At 48.8% G+C, this 21047-nt stretch overlaps 2 protein-coding genes across 3 annotated transcripts in view; one reads left to right on the forward strand and one right to left on the reverse strand.

Annotated features, from left to right (window-relative positions):
• SUFU (SUFU negative regulator of hedgehog signaling) overlaps positions 1-3170 on the reverse strand; it is an 85118-nt gene extending 81948 nt beyond the window's left edge. For both annotated transcript variants that reach the window (XM_051617405.1, XM_051617404.1), the window contains exon 1: positions 2937-3170. In XM_051617405.1, the coding sequence (XP_051473365.1) occupies positions 2937-3118 (182 nt within the window). In that variant the 5' untranslated portion in view covers positions 3119-3170. The remainder of the gene's footprint in view (positions 1-2936) is intronic.
• A 1615-nt stretch (positions 3171-4785) lies between these two features.
• ACTR1A (actin related protein 1A) lies at positions 4786-21031 on the forward strand. The gene is made up of 11 exons (XM_051616794.1): positions 4786-4912; positions 10153-10217; positions 11112-11187; positions 11920-12045; positions 12827-12951; positions 13272-13488; positions 15787-15879; positions 16465-16639; positions 17400-17461; positions 18137-18177; positions 18813-21031. Exons 1-11 carry the CDS (start codon positions 4865-4867, stop codon positions 18913-18915), a joined length of 1131 nt encoding a protein of 376 aa, XP_051472754.1. The 5' UTR covers positions 4786-4864; the 3' UTR covers positions 18916-21031.
• The last annotated feature ends 16 nt before the right edge of the window (positions 21032-21047 follow it).

The following is a 21047-nucleotide window of genomic DNA, read 5'->3' on the forward strand; positions in this document are numbered from 1 at the left end:
TGGAGCTTATTCAGGAGCAAGAAGGGCTGCCTGGGGGCAAACCCAGTATTTGCATCTGCACCAGGAGTCTTCTTTTGACTTATGTTAAGTGCTCTGAAGTTTCTCTGGAAGGAGAAACCCAAAGTGGGCATAGGAAAAAAGGGAAAATTTCCAATCCATTCACCCTGGAAAATCCTTAGTGAATTGTTTGTAGTCACCTCCCAGCACCTGACAACAAGACTGCTTTTCACAGACATTTTTTTACAACCCTTCAGAAGTAGTCTATGATCTCTAAGCATCTGCAGACCACAGGTCAGGGTACTGATTTTTGAGTGCATGGGCTAAATTCAATACAGGCAATGAAAAAACAACCCTCCAGCCCAAATTCTGCCAATTTCAAAACAAGGCAAAGTACAAATTTGTTTTTCCACTGGCAATTCCATGCATCAGATATTTCACTTGGCAATATTCAATCACATTTCAAAAATAAAAGTGGATACTGGATATCAATGGAGAGAAACTCCTTTTCAGTGCATGGCCTTTATAAATATAGCTAGGAACGCTTCAAGGAGTTCCAAGTACAATCACAAACTCTTTTCCAAGATATGCAAATAGCATTTAAGAAGACTACTTCCATGAAATACTGCATATGGCTAAGCCCCTTCCTTTAACAGGTATGTGGTTCTGCAGATTCTCCAACGTAACGAAGTAAGGATCTGCTCTGCCATGCAAGCCCAAGAAGCTCCCTGAACAAAAAAAATTGCTGTTAAGCATAGAGAAACTGATACGTATAATTAAAAGCTGATTAGTGTTAAAATATTTCTCCTAAGGCAGGGAACTTTGTTCAGCAATTTCCTCTTCTAGTCTAAACCAACTAATAGCTGACAGCCTAGGAAGAGGAGTATGGAGAGAGTGGAGAGTGAGGGCTGGCAGAAGTCATTCTGCCAGGCTTCAACAAAACCAATCTCCAAGTTCTGCTAACTTCACAACCAAACAGGGAGCAACTACCTGTAGCATACACTTAGGCTTGAGAATTTCCTGCAGTAACAAGCTTCAGTTGAGCTTCAATTGCAGGGAAGCCCTAATCAACCAATTAAACACACAGCAAGGTTTCTTCCCCAATAAGGGCTTCTGCCACTCTTCGTTATAGACCTCAATCTCCCTCCATCCCACACAAATCTTATGTGACTTTAATCAGTATTATTTTCAGCTGTTGATGAAAAAGAAGTGCTGACTACCAAATCAAGGCGACTGGAAAATCATCAAGCTTGAATCTCCAAGATTGGAAACAGATGTAAACACAGACCAATCAGACCAAAGTACTGCGTTACTGACCCACACAGACAATTAAGAAATTATTTGTATTTTGAGGTCTCAGGTTTTCAACATCTTATCTCAGCTCACTGTCGTTTTAAAATCCCTAAGCAATAAGGGCTAAAAGACCTATGTCTTGCTAGAACCACATAAAAACCAACACTTCTTTGCAAGACAAAAGCAATAGCTTGGATGTCAGAGCAGAACACAGGGAGGATGTTATTCTGCTGTTGCTCAGGACTCAATCATATAGAGACATACAGGTTTAAATGAACTGTAAATAAAGACATGGAGCATTTACTAAACTTTACAAGTGCTGGAGTAGGGACTGGTCAATGTCAGGTCCATCAAATGCTTGGGGATGAGCTAATCGTGCTCCTTAGGTCCAGAAGAGGGGGCTGAGCAGCAAAGTGATAGTAAAAAGCAAAAGGAACTCCTCTTTGTACAGGGCTAGACACCAGACACTTATCTCGATAGCTAAACATCCCTTCCTTCATGCCACTCTCCCACATAAACAACTGCTGTTACTGGTGTCAGACTCTGTGTCAGCAGAGACAGTAAGCGGCAGATTCACAGACTGTGATAACACATGGCTATGCAAGGGCAAGAGGAGCCTCTGCTCTGTGCAGTTCATGGGTACATGCACAGCACCCATCCAGCCTGGAGACCAGAACACAGGTTCGCTCTGGCCAGTGTTGGTCACATTCAAACCCTGAGTTCCAGGTCAGAAGGCAGACGTTATGCCTCCAGTGAAGGAGGGGAAACTTCAGCCTCCCATCCTCTGTGAGAATCCCTCTGCTGAGTAACACACACTCTCTTTTCCCATGACCTACCCCAGTCAAGGCCCTCATTGCCATCCCTCACTCAGGGAAGCTCCAAACCACTCCAGAAACCCAAATACATCCTCCTGTCTCCAGTACATCCCTTCCCAGACCCTTCCTCCTGTTCCCTACAAATGCACCTCCCAGGCACTCAACCAAATCCCCAATGCCTCCTCTCCCAAACCCACTGCACACCCCAAACCCTGCATGCAACCCCCAGCCCTGCAACCTACACCCCATGCAGTGTCCTCAGCCCTGCTGCTCCCCTCTCAGCATCCCACAACTCCACTACTCACCCCTTGCTCCGCTGTTCCCCACACTCTTCTCCAACACTACACAAGGCCCACAGCCCCACTGCTCCCCCCAAGCCCCACACAAGGCCCACAGCCCCACTGCCCCCCCCAAACTCCACACAAGGCCCACAGCCCCCCTGCTCCCCCCAAACTCCACACAAGGCCCACAGCCCCCCTGCTCCCCCCAAACCCCACACAAGGCCCACAGCCCCCCTGCTCCCCCCAAACCCCACACAAGGCCCACAGCCCCCCTGCTCCCCACAGCCCCCCTGTTCCCCCCAGCCCCACACAAGGCCTACAGCCCCACTGCTCCCCCCAGCCCCACACAAGGCCAAGAGCCCCCCTGCTCCCCCCAGCCCCACACAAGGCCTACAGCCCCCCTGCTCCCCCCAGCCCCACACAAGGCCAAGAGCCCCCCTGCTCCCCACAGCCCCCCTGCTCCCCCCAGCCCCACACAAGGCCCACAGCCCCCCTGCTCCCCCCAAGCCCACAGAAGGACCCCAACTCCTCCAGGCCGCAGCCGCCTCACCAGTACTTGAGGATGGCGGTGACCTGGAGCGGGTTGGGCTGGTCGGGATAGAGGCGGCGGCACTCGCCGTAGATACCATGCAGCCCCGGTGGGAAGAGCGACGGGAAGGAGCCGGAGCCCGAGCCGGAGCCGGAGCCCGGCCCGCCGGCGGGAGGGCCCCCGCCAGGCCGCACGCCCTCCATGTCCCGGCGGCTGCTCCTGCCCGGCGCGCCCCGCGCCCGGCCCGGCCCAAGCGGCGCTGCGCGAGGAGGGGGCGGGCCCCGCTGCCCGGGCGGCCGTGACGGACACTGCGGCTCCGCCAATCAGAAGCCGCGCTGCGCGGAGGGGCCGCGCGTCCGCCCCCCCCGCCTCTGCCCGCCGCGCCGCGAGCGCGCCCTCCAGCGGCGGCGAGGGGGCAGCGCGGCGAGGGGCGCGGGGCGGGGGTGCGCGGGGGAGTGCGGGGAGAGGAGCAGGGGATCGGCGTCGGAGCAGGCCTGAGGGAAGAGGGAGGGTCCCCTTGCGGCAGCCTCAGGGCGGGTGAGCGGCCTGGGCAGGGGGCCCAGCTGGCGGGAGGCCGCGGGCAGAGAGAGGCTGCCGGGGAGCCTGCCCGGGCCCCGGGAAGCTGGGCGTGAGGCTCCGTGTTGGTAGTAACTGTGGCCCCGCTCCGAGATGTGGCGGGCTAGCAGGCTGCTCTGATGGCTTCTGCTGCTGCTGCTCTTGTACCTTCTCTCGTCTTCACAGCGCCTTTCTTCTCTCCTGTGCACCTTTCTGTGTCTTTAGGTACCTAAGAGGCAGGTGTGAAGCAGAGTGAATAGGTGAAGCTTGTGCTGGGCAGACGGGAGAGCTGAGTCGTTCCTGAGATGCAGCTCCATCTGTACACACACCTGAGCTGGCACGTGTTCTGTAGAGCTGTGCATCACCTTTGCTAGAGCAGTGTCCTGCTCTCTGATCAGCGCAGAGAACAAATGAGCTATCGAGTGCTGGGAGGACAGGATGAGTAGGATGAGTGCTCCTGCTTGTTAACAGCCCTTCGCTTTCAAATAGCCAAGAGTTTATTTTTGAATCGATATTCACAGCGTACCTTTTAGGAGATCACATTTAGGAGGTCAAGAAGCTGGCAAGCAGGTAAAGAAGTGCCTGTCTGTGGAGGAAGGAGGTGAGCAGTTGGTGTTCTCATAAATCGCTGCTTCCCATAGTGACCAGTACTTCACTTACCCCAGTTACTGTGACACTGCTTTTTGTGATGCCCACCTGAGAAGTCAGTCACAATCAACTGAGAAGGTAAATATAACACGGTCTTATATGAAATGCACTTAGTGAGTCTCCTGGCATTTACCCAGGTGATACAATACTGGTCTTGACATAATTTAAATCCCTCCATCCTGTTCTACAAAGTGTCACCTCTTCTACTCGACGTGAATGATGAAAATCACTGAAGACAAATGTTTGAGGTGAGAAACTACAGCAGAAAAATCTTGGTGTCCGCATGAAAGATGCGGGGCAAGGCAGGCGAGTTCTGAACCAGCCTTCGCGCTGGCAGGGACTTTCATTTAACCAGTTCCACAGCGCAGGTGAGTGACAAGCTTGAAGTAAACGTCATTTTAGTGTCGTCAGCAGTTGTTCAAAGTGGTTTTAGAACACGCAGCGAGTGGAAAACGACACGGAGCACGTTAATACCGAGATGCTGGCTCCCAGAACGCAGCACCCACCGCCCCGCTCCGGTTTCAAGCCGAAAGGGCGGGTTTTCGGGCCGCGGACCCGCAGCGCTGCGCCGTTTCCGCACTACACCTCCCGGCATGCCCCGCTCCCGCCGCGCCACGCCGAGACTACATTTCCCAGCAGGCCCCGCGCCGGGAACACCCGGCCCAGGCGGCCCCGCGGCGCCGCTCCGCGCATGCGCGGGCTGGGCTGGGTGCTGCTCCTGCCGGGCGCTGCGGCGGCTCCTCGCCATGGAGTCCTACGACGTGATCGCCAACCAGCCCGTCGTGATCGACAACGTGAGTGCGGGCGGGCGGGCGGGCGGGCGGCCGCGGGCCCCGGGAGCTGGGCGGGCGGGAAGGGCCCGCGGGCCGCAAACCCTTTGTCATCGGGGCCGGAGCGCCCCGCCCGCTGCCACCCCCACCCCCCGGCCCGGCCCGGCCGCCGCCTCAGGCCTCGCAGGCCGGGGCGGGGTCGCCGCCGCTCGGCGCCATTGGCGGAGGCGCCCGCCCGTCACCCGCCGGGCCCGCTGCCCCTCGCCCCGGGGAGCGGCCCCCGCCGCGGCGGCTGGCGGGGCGGGGCGGGGCGGGCGGCCCCATTGGCTGGGGCGGCTGCCGGTCCGCGGGGCAGCCCCCGCTGCCCGCCCCGCCCGCGCCCAGGGCCCCGCGCGCATTGGCAGCCGGGGCTGCCCGTCGGGTGGGCCCTGCGCCCGCCCGGCCCCTCTTTGTGCCTGGGGACAATGCGGGCGGAGAGCCTGCCTGCCTGCCTGCCTGCCCCGGGCGAGGGGCCTGCCTGCTCGGGGCAGCCCGCACCACTGTCAGATGGAGGCGATCCCCCTGGTCCGGCCCCCCTGCTGCGGGCCCGCGCCCCGACAGGCCCAGCAAAAAGGACACCCACCCTCAGTCCCAGCCTTCCTCCGCTCCCAGCGCATCCAGCCTAGCGGTTGTGGCAAGAGAGTGCTGGCACCGAGGTGCCCGTTCCCGTGCTGAAGCCCGCAGGAGGCGTCGCTCCTGAAGGAACTGCTCCCTGGATGGGTTGCATCAGCCTTCGTTTGACAGTGGGATGTGGTGTCACAGGTGGTTGCTGGTAGCTGATAATGCTTCTCATGAGCTCAAAAAAGAGCTTCAGCCTCTGGTTGAAGCTGGGTCATCGGTCAGTTTGAGATGAATGAGGGTGACTGCGTGTCTTGGTGAGATACTTCTGGGTTTAGTTCTGATTATGATTATTATCCATGCTGGCCTCCCAAGAGAAATCGCCAGGAAGGGGTGGGAGGGCATATCTCAGGAGGAGCCTCCTTTGGCGTGGTGAGTCACAAATCCATGCTCCTCCCTTCTGGCCTCTACTGCCAGTGATTCAGATTTTGTTTCGAAGGGTCAGTGTTTTGCTCCCTACTTTCTCCATAATCTTACTTTCTGCTGAATCTTTTTGACATATTGCATGTGGACTTGCTAGCCTAGCACTTCTCAACCTATTGCTTTTTTTTTTTCCATAAGCTGGATAATTGTAGGTCCTCTCAAGATCAAGCAAATTTTTCTTCTGACCCTTTCTTTATTGTTGATCTGAATTTCCTCTCTACAGCTTCAGCTCTCTGGTACGGTTTTGGTTTTGTTTCTTCCCCTGGAATCACAGCAGAGAGATTTAGGTTAAGCAGTGAATAAAATATCTAATGGAAAGGGAGATGCATCAGTAGAATTGACTATGTGGAGGAAAACATGCTATCTTCTTTATTGGAGACATTAAATAATGTTAGGTTGATTGGTCTCAGGAATGACTGGAATAGCACTGCCCCTGCTCTGGTGTGGAGTGATGAGCTAACAAAGTTATTTCCAGGCACTCGGGTGCTGTGACGATGACTCTGTTGTTTCATGTACCTGTATCCAATTCCAGTGTGTCCTTTTCTTATGTAGTGCAATGATTGTTGCTCCTGCTTCAGACCTGAAGAAGGGCTCATGTGCCAGCAACTGACTGTGTTTCTTTTCTCATAGTATCAGCTGATCTTATAAAAGCTAATTATTCTTCTTGACTCTGATAAATTAGAAATTAGTTCCCTCCCTTCTCCCCAGACAAGAAGTAGAATGAAGCAGTTGTCGTGACATCTGCCTCTAACACTGGCAGGCAGTCAGCTGTGAAGCCTTGTGGTGACACTGCATTTTTGGTGCTCTTCTGGGTTCAGGCAGGATGGGAGACAGAGCTGCATGGAGCAGGTACTGCTGTTCCTGCTGCCTCATTAGTGCTTTTCCTCAGAGAGCTGCAGGCAGCTTTTCAAGGCGTGTATGTGTGCCTATGGGAAGTGAGAACCTCCCTGAACCAGCCCCGCTCTAGTATCTCAGTGTGTTCCAAAAGGGCATTAAGATGCAGCTTAAAACTCAACAAGGAGGTTTTCTCTCTTCTCAAACAATACCCTCAGCTTCATGTATTCAGCAGGGAGAGCTTTGTAATATCCAGTGAGAGGTTAGAACTGTACCTCAGTGCAACCTTAATACTCCTCATTGTCCAAGAAATAATTTTAAAAATAATTGTGTTTCCATCTTGCACTCCAACAAGTGCTCTCTGAGATAAATTATCTGGGATGTAGTGATCTGATTAATGCACAAGTAAACAGACAGCATCATGATTTAGCCATGGCTTAAGCAAGTGCAAATCACTTCAACTCCATGGAATTGTCTCTGTTTATGTCAAAGAGGACAAAATTTGGCTTTGTAGTCGTAAGTGGTGGCATTTTAAACAGCTGAGCTGTCAGTAAGGGTTGTTGTGTCTTTGGTTTGTTCTTGATCTTGTAAAATGCGTGTCTAATAAAATAGTTTTACAAAAAGATGAAATGTATGTTCTCCATAAAAAGTGCTACAAGGTAGATTGACGCTCTTGGTGATTTCCATTTAAATTGGAGTCCTAAATGCATCAGGATGAATGAATCAATAACTGAGTAGCTGCAGAGCCAGGGGAAGAGTTGTGTTCTGTTACTTCAGGGTAATCATGAGAATTTTCCATGGGATTATCTTCCTTGACCTTCTTTTATTCTTTTGCTCAGATGAAAAACAAAAAAACCAAACAAAAAACAAACAAGCAAAGTAGGATGAAAGCCCAGCCAGGATAGTTACTGGAGGAAGAATGTTAATTTTGGAATTCTTTTAAATTTTAATAAATCAGACCTTTTAGCAGAAGGGAGGTTGCAGGTTTTTTGTTTATTTGAAACAAAGGTGAAAAAATGGGCCTTTAAACTGTATGATTCAGCCAGGGTTATTTCAGAATTTAAACCTTTTCCTCTCATTGGATAGGAGTCTCAAACTGTTCTATAATAAATAGATTTACGCAGTGTACAGATCTTCAAAGAAATAAAACATTTTCCAAAAAAGTTGAGTAGTTCAGGAGGTGCTGTCAGGTCTCTGTAGTGTGGAGATGGCAAACAGCTGTGCCCAGGCACTTGGAAGCTCAGCTGTGTCAGGTCCCGTTCTACCGGTACGTTGAGAACAGTCATCAGTCTTTGGCTCCAGCCAGAAGTTCTGAACTACCAGCACATTTGGTTAACTTTGAACTTCAATATGTTAAACTTAAAATGCATAACTTGCTGGGAATCTCACCAGGACATGCTGGGTAACTTTTGGCCTGGTGTTAGGAAATTTCAATCTCTGTATTAAGAGAGCATTGTTGCTCTCCTGAAACCACGTTCCAGCAGCAGGCTGTGCTGGCAGTAAGATCAGTCATTATCTTGAATAAAATATTAAATAAGCAGAATATTCTGATGTGGTTATGTTACTGTGTTTGACTTAACTTTTTTGCTAAACCAGACTCTAACAAAGGATGGTATTATTTCCCAGGTATAGAGTTGTTTATAAGCTATGATAAGGAAAATCAAAATAGTATATTTTGTTTATTCCTGGCTTCACTTTGAAGTGAATAACCAGACTGAGTCTGTCTAAAGGGAAATCTCTTTAACACTTCACAGGCCACTTTGTCACACCAGTACCTGTTAGTGCAGGCTTTGGGATGCAACTGGAGCAAAGTCCCTCTTCCCAGAGGGAGTAGTCCTGCCCAGTTGTCCGCTTGGGCGTATTCCTTGAGCCAGCCTGGCTCCTGTCAGGAGACCAGGATTTGAACGATCTGTTATAACTTGCTAGGTCTGTTTTGCAGAGTCTTCCTGATGCTCATCTCTTAGAGACGGATCCTGGCAAATCTGACACTGGGGGTTTTAAGGCGGGAATGCCCCAGCCCTGGTGGCAGAGTGCATGCACATCCACTGAAACTGCAGATGAAAAAGTAGTTAGGGAATAAGGTGCTGGACTGTGAACTAGAGAGGCTGGGGCTGCCCCGCATTCCTTTCTGCTGAGCCTGCTCTGGCTGGTAACTTTTGGCACCGGAAAGGGGCAGGCAGCTGGGACAGCACCACTGGAAACAGCTGCAGCCAGAGCTTGTCTGGCAGAGCAATTCATTTGGCCACAGCCTCCAAGAGAAAGCAGTGATGCTGACCCAGGGAGGGATGGTGGGAAGAGGAAAGCAGTGGAGAAACTGCATTGCCACTTATTTTTAAATGCTCTGGTGCAGTAGTCTAGGATTATCAGTGAACCAGTTTATCCAAGAAGATCCTATGAAAATCTGATCCTTAGCAAAACTTGGGTGTTCCTGCAAGCTGCTCATTGTTTCAAGATGTCATTCCCTTGTTCAGGGAGAGGAAATGGAGGAGGGGAAGGAGTCAGCACAGAGCCAAGTTGATGATGGGGTTCCCAAGATGATACCAGTGCGGACAGGAGCTGCAGGGCCAGATGCCCAGCACTGACTCTGTGCCAGGGCTTCCCTCTGACTGGTTTTACCTACTCTGTGTGTGCTGCTTGGAGTGTTGCAGGAGGCTTCTTGGAATTTTATGCCTTTCTGATTGCCATACTTAATCTCTCCTTGTCTCTTTTAAATAAGCCCAATCTTTTCAGACCTCCAGCCCCTTCCTCTTGCAGTCTGACCTTTGTTCTTTCCAAACCCCAGTCTGCATTAATTGCTAGTCTCTTCTGACCAGTTTATTGTGACCTGCCTACTTAGAGTTAGCTAGTTTATCCAACACCTGATCTTCTTTTCCCTAGTCTTCTCTCCAGATTGTTTGCTTTTCTTTCCTACAGCCTTCATCCTCCAGTGGCCCCTGAAGCTGGCAGGGTTCAGTTGCTATTTCTTGGCTTTCTGAAGTGTTCTCTTCCACCCAAAGATTATTTTAGAAATACAGAAAACTGTAGAGGTGGAATTTAGACCTCTGCATTGAGTAGAAAATTACTTGTCGGTACAGAGCAGCGTTTGGGTGCGTTTGTGGAGCAGGACCGAGGTGCTCCCCGGTGCCTGTGATGTGTGGCTGCCAGCGAGGTGTCAGTTACTCCCCTCTAGTGGCCAAGCTGGCCTGATGGCACCTTCCCATACCCGACCCAGAGAATCAATCCCTGGGGAGCTTTGTTCCTAGTAAAAAGGAAAGGGTCTGGCACTGCTGATGTACTTTGCTACTCGTTTAAAACCTGTGAAGATGACTGAATGAATTATAAGCTCATGTATTTGTATGTTTCTCCCACAGGGCTCGGGTGTCATTAAAGCAGGTTTTGCAGGCGATCAGATACCAAAATACTGCTTTCCAAACTAGTAAGTATTCAGCTGATCTTGGTAAGTTCTTAGTAGTGTGTACCAATTCTTTGATATGTAGAGGGGAAGAATGGTCCCACTTTGTAATGGGAGAAGCGAGCTATTCTTTTTCTGCTGGCTCCACAGAAGCATCAGGGAGAGGGGATCTCTGCTGTTAAGCACTTTGAGATTTTTCTGGGAGGGAACCATAAATTATTACTTAATCACTTTGTCAAGTTCAACACCCAACCAAAGCTGTAGGATCCTTTGATCTTGAGACATTAGGAAAAGAACTGGCAAAAATACAAAGTTGGGATGAGAGGTGTTGAAGACCTGTATATTTTTTTGGTGTGTGATCTCTTGTCTTGGTTCCTGCCAGACTTCCTTGGAAGTTTTCTGAAGAGTTTTACTGGAAGGACTGCTGGATCAGGAACTCTAAATATTCACTGGCTTTCATTGTCAATAGGGTGGGGTTTTCATGAGTATGTTTGTGTTCTGAGCAATGTGTTTTATATGGTGAGGTGGGGTATGGACTGTAAACGTCTAATTTGAGAAGTCTACCTGCGGCCAGGCAACACCGTGCAGATCTATCAGCTCAGACCATTGGTCAGTTTAGCCATGTTCACCCCAGGCACTGTTGGAACAAATAAGCCCTGAATCATTGAGGGAAGTGTGGCCAGACTCAGCTGGCTTATGTCCTGCCAATTCAGAACTGTCTAGAATCTGTTCCTTTCACCTCTGACTCTGAGATTAGCTCAGAGGAAACCTGGATCTGTCTGCACCTGGTAGTGACCCCAGACTTGCCCATTGCTTTAGAAAGTACTGGTTAGGGCAGAGAGGAACACAAAGTAGTTAATCCATGGGTGCATCTGAGCTCTGTCTCTTGAAGCATTCATACTCTTGCCTCTGTTCTAGTGTGGGCAGACCAAAGCACATTCGTGTTATGGCTGGTGCTTTAGAAGGGGACATTTTCATTGGTCCAAAGGCAGAGGTAAGAAAACCTGTATACTGCACTTATCCTTATTTCTTGGTATGTTTCTGTAAGGAGGAGCTGTAGCAGTTGTGCCTTTTAGGGCTGTGGATCCTTGGTATCAGCATACAGATGTGAAGAGCAGAATAGATTGTCACTTTTAAGTTAAATTCTTGTGCCAGCCTGCTGACCACAGACCTTTTTCCTAAGTCCTTCTATATCTCACCTTCTTTTCTGGGCTACTTCTAGGTCTGTATGGTTAGATCCCCATCTGTGTGACTGGGAACTTTAGAAATGGATCCACTTGGCTGATTTTTAGCTCCCTGGTGTGGGAAAGAAGTTTGCTTTCCAGAGTCCTGCTTTTGTCAGCATGTGGTCGTGTGGTCTCCCATTTCTCATGAGCCCTCTGAACTACATTCTCCAGTACTACCCTGCTGTATGTCATGACTGAGCTGCTAGAACAAAGATAACATTTGATAGGTGTCCGTATGTTAGCTTGGAAACTGTTAGGATGGAACATGCTCTGCAAACACCAGACTTTCCTACTTGGTGTAAAAAGGCCTTGTTTAATTTCATTAATTCTTCTCTGGGAGACCATTTGTTATTAATGTTCAGTTTTTTCCCTATATGCTAGAGATAAGTTGTCCTTTAGTGGAATAAAAAATGAGTCTGACATTAAATCATAGTCCTAGTGCTCAGGAATATGATTGTTTCAAGTCTCTGACATGCTCTGTGTCATTTCTGTTTGCTCAGGAGCACAGAGGTCTCCTCTCAATCCGATACCCCATGGAACATGGCATAGTGAGGGACTGGAACGACATGGAGCGCATTTGGCAGTATGTGTATTCAAAAGACCAGCTTCAGACATTCTCAGAGGAGGTGAGAGACCTCATTTTTTAACCACACAGGTATACTTCAGTATCTGTATAACACCAGACTTTGAAGTCCAGTAAAGGTTAGGGACTCTTCCATTGCTCTTCTTTCTAAATGTGTCTGCTGTTAAATTAGGCTCTTTCACCTTTCAGGAGATACTGTGTAAGAAGTGCCCAAGTGTAATCCTCCCCAGGTCTAATGTTCTGCCCTATCTGAAATCTGACTTCAGCATTTGTTATTCACACTCTCTCTAACGATTCTGCTTTAGGCCAAGTGCTTCTACATTTTCCTGTTCTGCCTGCATATCAGGCATATCCGCTCAGCAGTTACATGATTTGAAGTGATGAAGGAGAAAACCACAATCCTCTGGTCTGGAAGGAGCTGACCAAAAATTATTAAATGACTGAGAGCAATAGGTTGTGTAGGTGGAGTAGGAATATTTCTGCCTGCTCATGCTAAGACCATATGCCTTCACACTTTCTTAGGGAATGTGTATTTTGGGTGATCTGGCTGATTTTTGGCACCGAGTCATCTTCCCTCACAGGGCAGGGTTCCTCACAGACTAGATTTCTTAACACTTCTTCAAAACTAGACCAGAACCCTGCTGTTCTTCCAACTTAGTAGAGATTATTCACAGTCAATACAGCTCAGTAGCTCAGATTGTTCCCTTCTACATGTCCTCTTGCATCAGTGGTTCCTAAAGTGAATAAATAGGCAGAAATTTTCAGGAACGTGTGTCTAGCTGCCTCCTGGTTATTACAGCACAGCTGCTGCTTTCTTTTACCAGCATCCTGTGCTGCTGACAGAAGCACCCCTAAACCCACGGAAGAACAGAGAGCGTGCTGCTGAGGTGTTTTTTGAGACCTTCAATGTGCCAGCACTATTTGTCTCCATGCAAGCTGTGCTTAGCCTGTAAGTGTCTTTCCTCTTTGATTTGCGCTTCTGAAGTGTTGCCATGAAATCCATTGTTTCACAAACCAGCAAAAAACCCCTTTGGATGACCACTCTGATGTCTGACTTGCCCCTTTTCAAGCAAGAACTGAAGCTCAATTTTAATTTCTGCCATAAAGAGTTTACAGGAATTTGTTGAACTGTGATGAGAACTGGGTTTGGGGGTTTTTGAGTCCCTGTTCATGTGAAATCTCTGCTCTGGGAGTTGAGCCTGGATATGCTCTATGTGTGAGGTCACTTTGAATTGCTCGTTCTGACCTGATTGTTTGCCCCTTTGCTAGCTACGCGACTGGGAGGACTACGGGAGTGGTGCTGGACTCTGGGGATGGTGTGACTCATGCAGTTCCCATCTATGAAGGCTTTGCCATGCCTCACTCCATCATGCGGATCGACATCGCCGGCCGTGATGTCTCGCGCTTCCTGCGCCTCTATCTCCGGAAGGAAGGCTATGACTTCCACACAACCTCCGAGTTCGAGATTGTCAAGACCATCAAGGAGGTGATGTACTGTCTGTTTCTGTGTTTATCCAAGAAGGGATTTCTACCCAATGGGAGCTGTGACTTGTTAAATCTAGTGGGAAGCGTCAACCTGCGTGACTGTGCCTCATTCCTTTGTCTACCTGAGAGAGACTAGGGCCACTAAGGTGATTAAAGGACTGGAGCATTTCTCATATCAAGAAAGACTGAGAGAGCTGGGACTGTTGAGCTGTGAGAAGGCTGAGGTAGATCTCAGCAGTATATATAAAAGTCTGAAGGCTGTGTGAAAAGTAAACAAAGCCAGGCTCATTTAAACGATGTCCAGTGACAGGACAAGACACACAAACTGAAACACAGGAGGTTCTGTCTGAACATTAACTTTTTTACTGTGAGGGTCATCAGGGCGTGAGAGTGTTACTGAGCTATTCTTGAGCCTGTGACCTACAAGTAAAGGACCAAAATGGACATAGGTTGCTTGTTCTGCATGGCTGTGGCTTGGTGTGGCTGTGCTGAGGGAACAGTGCTTGTGCTTCATGTCATGGTACAGCTCAATGACTTTTGCCTGTTGCCCAGAGCAGGAGACTTTGCAGGGTTGTAGGTTTTAGGCTGGTAGCTGCTCTTTGTTCTACAAGTGTTGATTGCTGAATGGGAGAAAAAAAAAAATCTGTGCAGATACTGCAGCATCTGTGGACTAGAAGATCTAATGATTAAAGGCTTGGTGGAGAACTTTTTGCTTCAGAAGAATCCTGTTTTGTACCAAGCATCAGTTGTAGTGCAGTTGCTTTATGGGACAAAGAAGAGGCTTGTACTCTTCAGAAATGCGCTTGTACTTTTAAAAAATGGTCAAAGCTCCCTGTGCATCTTGGGGGATGAAACTGTTAAAAGATGTGCTGATGTTGAGTGCAAAGTCTTGCACCAGAGCAATGTTTTCTCTGGACTATGCTCTTAAGGAAACAAACTGCAGGGGAAAGCAAGCCAAGTCCTGCTTTGCATGCTGACTACCCTCACCAGTGAGGCTGTTGAAGAGAGGAAATAACCTGATGTTTGCTCTTCAACCTGCACCTTTTTGCTTTACTTCAAGGTTAATTTTAGCTGGGGAAAGTGTTGCAGATTTCTAGGATATGTGTGCCTGGAACTCACAGTGACATTTCTGTTGATGCTGGTGCCGTTTGTGACTTGATTTGCAAACCTGAGGGGTTGAGTGTGGCATCTTATGTTTGCAGCTTTTTTGCCTCAAGAGAAGCTTGGGTATGCAGTCTTAATGCACTGTGGCAAGGACAAAGCTGAGATCCTGAATATGGGAGTTTCTCAGTCACAAAAGCTGATTGTGGTCTGTTGGAGTCTTGTCTGACTCAATCTTGCCTTTTTTTTAAAAACAGGAAAAAATTAGGAAAGAAATGTGTGGATGTTGAAAAGTCTGTAAGAGAAACTGCCTTAAAAGGGGAACTCTTAGTTTTACCTGCTTCACTGCAAGCAGTTCTGTTTTTTCGTGTACAGTGAGGGCAGTCAAACACTACTAGGTTGCCCAGAGAGGTCTGTAGGTACTCCACAGGTGACTGGGCCTGGTTTTGGGTGGCCTGCTCTAGCTGACCTGGCCTGAGCAAGGGTGTTGGACTAAATGACGTCAAGAAGTCCCTTCCGACCTGAATGTTTCAGTGATTCTGTTTAGATGTATTTTTTTTTAAATCTCCAAATGATAACAATTTAGACTAGCAAAGCTCACTGTGGGGAAAAAAAAAAAAGGGGGATACTGGAGCAGTTTGAAAGGTCAAAGTATTTTGTTTCTCGTAACTTACAAAGCAGGTGGGCATTGGGAAGTGAGCAGCTTAGATCATGTTAAGAATCTCTTGCTGTTAGTTATCATTTGCCCTGTTGAAATGTAGTAATGGACTTCTTCACATTCCTGTTGTGTTGCAAAGTTACCTGGGCCCACCTTTATCCAGGGTTAATGCCACTAAAGGTGTTCCAGGTGTGTGTTTCACTTTGCCCTGCAGTAAGTTGGAAACACAGAATAGTTTCCCCATCTGCACTAGAGGGAGGTAACTTCTAAGCAGGAAGAGAGCTGGAACCAAGAGGTGAGCAGCAGCTAGAGTGGATGTGAGCATCCTTCATGTCTCTAATCATCACATGGAGCTGTAGCATGAATAGGTATTTTACCTGATGTGAACCCAAAAGGTCTTTTCTCCAGCACAACAGTTGTTGAAATCAGTTTCCTAAAAGGGATACACAGATTTTGACTGTTAGTGAGAGAAGTATTTTATCAGAGGCATTTGGGTTTATCCTCCTCATCTCTCTCTCCCTGACTCCGTTTCCTCTGCAGCGTGCCTGCTACCTGCCAATAAACCCCCAGAAGGATGAGACTCTGGAGACTGAGAAGGCTCAGTACTACCTGCCAGATGGAAGCACTATTGAGGTTTGTAAGGACCCCTCTCAGAGGATTTCTGATGTGAAGCACAGGGTTTCCAAAGTAGCCTTCTGCCTAGTGGTGGGACATTTAGTGCATTGTGTTAGGTGGGAGGGTATAATTTTAGAAGACCAGAACTTATCCCAGCTTGTTGACTGGGCACTATAATTTTTAGGGGAAGAAAATGTTAGAAACCTCACCACTTCTACTGGAGGTCCTGGGTAAGGATGCAGCATGACCATGGGGACCCTGAGCTGTGTGAGTGCAGGCTCCCATCTAGCAAATCTTTCTGCAGATCAGGAAGGGAGTGTGGGTAGTTATCAGCTTGCTACAAATTCAGCAGTGGTTTGGTATGTGGCTTTTGTCCTGCCTAGAGGTGCAGAAACGATTGCTTTGAAGAGTGAGTTAGGAATACTCTTCAAAAGGAGCAGTAGACCAAACTGGCAGTCACGTTAGAGCTAGTGGTGCAGCATGAATGTCCAGGAAACTTTGCTACTCTGAAATTTCACCTAAGAAAGTCAGGTCCAAACTGTAGACACTGAACAGAGCCAGACTGCTCTCTCTTCCCCTCTGTGCTAACTTCTCCCCTTGCAGATCGGCCCTGCCCGTTTTCGAGCCCCAGAGCTCCTGTTCCGGCCAGACCTGATAGGGGAGGAATGTGAAGGACTCCATGAGGTGCTTGTTTTTTCCATACAAAAATCAGACATGGACCTGAGGCGAACACTGTTCTCCAACATCGTGCTGTCTGGAGGCTCCACGCTTTTCAAAGGTTCCTGCCTCTCCTCTTTCAGTGGGCTGTGAAATACCTGATCTCTTGCTTCCTTCTCATGTGAAACTCAGAAGATAACCTAGATCACCTAACTTGTCCTGTAGGATGAGGGCTGTGGGAACTCAGCTTTCTCAGGGTGGGTTACTGTCTAGTTTCTAAGTCCTCGTCATGCCTTTCTGGGTGTGCAAGACATATCTGCCCTTTGTACATCTCTTCCTAGCCTTGAATGGCTTTTACTGTTTTTCTCGTGTCACTGCCTGTGTCAGGAATGAATAGCTGTAGTTCAGGGTGTTTGAGACTGGGTACCTAAAAGGCATCTCCTGAGGTTTCTTTAGGTCTGTGGTAAACTATGCTCCATAATACTAGAAAGTGAGACCAGATCCTGTGGGAAGAGGGCTGGTAATTGGTGCAGCATCAGCCGTTCAAACCCTGCTCCCCTGTACTGAACTGGACCCAGGAGGAATGCCCAAGGAAAGAGGAGGCAACTGGCCCCCCTGTAATCCTAGCTAAAAATCGTGTTTGCTTATCTCAAGTTGCTGCTGGGGGATAGAGCCCATTGTGCCAGTGTCTGAGGTCTATCCAAGTGAGACAAAATCCCCTTATCTCACTGGCTCTGTTCTGGGCCGCTCCAAACTGGTCCCTCTGTGAGATCTGGAGTGGAATACTTGAATAGGACTGCACAGGACATGTCCACATTGTTAGAAGATGAACTTGGGATTTTGCTGAGGAGCTCAGATTACCCATTTTCTGTCCTGTGTAGGCTTTGGTGACAGGCTGCTGAGCGAAGTGAAGAAACTAGCTCCAAAGGACGTGAAAATAAGGGTAGGAACAATCTCCTCTGTTTATCGCTTATTGTGGGTGTTGTTCTGTGGCCTCTGCCCCCTTGCAAGAACCGTGCTGAGAGTGCAGCTGCCATGTGCTTCCAGTCAGAAATTACTTTCTGGAGACAGCCCAACAGTGTTTGTTGGTGTAATGAAAACCTGTTTGGCTTCACAGAATCATTATGGTTGGAAAAGACCTTTAAGATCACAGAATCCACCTAGGAGAAATAACAAACAAAAAAAAAAAACCCAAACGAAACCCCCTCACCAAACAAACAACAACACAACACTCAGCATGCCCACTAGAGCATGCTCTGAAGTGCCATCAATACATTTTTTTAATACCTGCAAGTATGGTGACTCCACCACCTCCCTGGGCAGCCCATTCCAGTGCCTGACTATTCTTTCAGTAAAAAAATACTACTAATATCTAGTCTAAACTTCCCTAAGAAGGTTTACTCTTCATCACTGAGAAGGTAGCTCCTCTAACAACATGACCCCCATCCAAGATCCTGGACCACAGCAGCTGTTTTGGGGGGTGCTGCTGGGTGTCTTTCTAGTGGGAGAGAACATACCTGTGTCTGTCACCTGTCAGCTACAGTGACATGGGGACAGTGTGCTGGAGGGAACAGACTGGAGCTTGAGACGGTACTGACTTACTCTCTCCTTCTCACAGATATCAGCTCCTCAGGAGAGATTGTATTCCACGTGGATCGGGTATGTACTGCACTGTGACATATCTTGGTGTGGGACGAGGGCTGGGGAGGTGCAATCTCTTGGCGCTCACTGTTGTCCCTTCTGGTGCCATGTGTTGGGAGGGTTCCATTGCTCGGCTGTGTGACGCTCAGTGTGGTTACTGAGCTCATTCCATCTGCACTGCCAGCCTCCTCAGTCCTTAAGGCTCCTGCAGGACCTGCTCATTTTCTTTGTCTTGCCAGTCTTAGTGTCCAATCTAAGGTAGAACAAGCTCATAGCTAGCATGTTAGGGCTAGAGGCTTAGGGACATTCTCTGTCTTGCTTATGTCTTTGCTGCAGATGAGGAGAACTAAACTCTGCTCTGTAATCCTAGAACATGAGACCAGATCCTGTGGGAAGAGAGCTGGTATTTGGTGCAGCATCAGCCGGTTGGTTGGCAGGGGTGGCTTGTGCCAGGTGCTGCAGTGCCAGCATGTTTGAGGCCAAGAGGAGAGGAAGTGACTGTCCAGAGAGAGCTTCTGTTGTAGATAACTGGGAACCCCAGCACGTTCCTGAAGTGTGGAAGTGCTGTGCAGTAGAAAGTGCTCATATCCAAGGAGCTATGAGGATGCCCCCAGTGCTTTCCTTTAACCCATAACATGCCTGTCTCTCCCCAGTGGCTCAATTCTGGCCTCACTAGACAGCTTTAAGAAAATGTGGGTTTCGAAAAAGGAGTATGAAGAAGATGGAGCCCGTGCCATCCAGCGACAAGCCTTCTAGCCCTGGGACCTGTCCTCGGCCTCCTCCGAAGACTCACTTCAGTTCTAAACTCGCTTTTCTGAGTGTCTGAGAGCTGCCTGTGTGTGTGTGTGCGCGCCAGCATGCCCCAAGTCACTGAGCAAGACGACAGCAGCAGGAGGGTTGTATTAGTACTACTAACCTTATTTTTTTATTTTTGTTGGGTTTGTTTTGGATATATTTTTTTTAATGGAAAGGAGAAATATACGAGTCTGAATTTCTCCAGAATGGCCCATTCCTTTTTTCATTTCAATCCCTTAATTTAATTTCTGTATCACAATCACATGTGTCACTGTAAAACAAACAAGCAAAAATGAAAGCTCTTAGAAACTGCCTGGCAGGCCAGAAGGGAGCCAACCACTGCAGACTGCTCATGCAGGCAATGCCTGGATTGTCTGGAAACACATAGCTGAGGCCCCATTGCTACTTTCTTCTTCAGCAGTGTCTTCACCATTAGTAGGTTTTTGAAGTTGTTTTTAACATTTTTTTATTAAGAGAAAACACATTCTCGACAGTTAAGCCCATTTGCCCCCACTGTTTTTGGTGCGTGAGTGTGTGTATGCGTGTGTAACTTCTTAGCCTGATGCGTGGGTCTGCACCACAGCTGGAGAAGTTGGTGATAGGTCTTAGTTTGTATTGCATGGAGTAGAACAAAGCAAATTAATCAGCTATCATTGTACTAGACGGTTATTCTCTTGTACCTTGTTTTAAATACCTTTTCTCCTTTGGAAGTGAAAGGCCCACAGTGGGGTGAAGGCACATGTGTGTTCCCCCTCAACCTGCTGAGATTTACAGTGCTGAGTTCTCATGTTCTTTCTCTGTAAGAGCCAAGGCTGTTTCCCTCCTTCCTGCCATGTCAGGGCAAAGGGAGCATGTATTTTCAGCCAGGCATAACTCCTGTGTACTTTATCCATTCTGGGACAACATAATAACAGGAAAGGTGCATTGTAATGTAAGAATTGTTTTACTTATTGAAATGTCTGAGGATATCTCAAATACTGACCACAGCACCTGGGAATCACGCTTTGGGTCTTCTTTGAACACCCGTTACCCAGCTGTCCGTTGTCTGACGTTAACACTGTTTACAGAACACGCTTCGCGTGACAGCCAGCCCTGCACCACCACCAGTGACTGCTCTCGAGGGAGTCTTGCTGTTCTCTATGAATACACCACGTGAGAGGACAATAAACTGTACCAGGATGTTGGTGTGAGCAGGTTTGTGAGCAGGGCGCTGTCAGGATGGCCGTGCTCTGCTGCTCGGCGCTTGTCTTCCTGCTCGCCTGCTGGCTGTGCTGCTTCTGCTGCCTTCACAGCCATGGGCAGCCCCACAGCCCAGCTGGCTGAGGGCTGTGTGTCACTGTTTCCTCAGTAGGCTTTTCTTACACATTATTTGGTGCTCTTTTTTTTTTTTTCTACTGTGCATTCTTTGCAGTACTTGGCAGTAGCAGTGGAGCTGGTGTTTGGTGGCAGTTTCTCCCTGTTCCTTTCTGTGCATTGCCATGCAGCACCTTGGGGTCACTCTCTAGCACAGGGTGAGAGCTGGAGGGCTGCAGCAGCTAAGCTTCAGAGGCCTGGAAAAAACGTGTTGCCCCAGCTGAGATGGATGTAAGCAGCAGCAAGGTGCAATGTGCTGCCCCTGCAGGAGCCACACTCCCAGGGCTCACTGCTGGGCTCGCCAAGACTGCAGGCAGGCAGCTGTGGTGCTCTCTTCCCTGCTAAGGCCAGGCTGCTTGTTCACCTACTCCCATCAGAGCAGACTGTTCTTTAAGCAAGAACCTGTCAGGCAGAAAAAAGCTGTCAATTTTCCAGTCTTCTGCTGGAAAATTGGTTGCGTTCTTGCTGGTCTGCTGCAGCATGCAGAGGGAAAAGAAGCAAACATGCCCCAGGCAGTGCCAGTGACCTCTTCCTCCCTTCCCAGCCCTTCTGGCCTGGCAGAAGCAGCAGTGCTCAATTTTTGTAACCCACAGAGACTGGACAGAAAGGTGCCAGCTCCAATCTAGCATTTGTTTGATCTGCCTGACTGTTCCCTCGCACACTGTCCAAACCATGTTGCCTGGTGGTGCCCAGCATACTTAAATAAAGTAATTAATGTACAACCCTCAAGCCTCCTGGCC

This window comes from Apus apus, chromosome 4, assembly GCF_020740795.1.
Source record: "Apus apus isolate bApuApu2 chromosome 4, bApuApu2.pri.cur, whole genome shotgun sequence".
Taxonomy (NCBI): Eukaryota; Metazoa; Chordata; class Aves; order Apodiformes; family Apodidae; genus Apus; species Apus apus.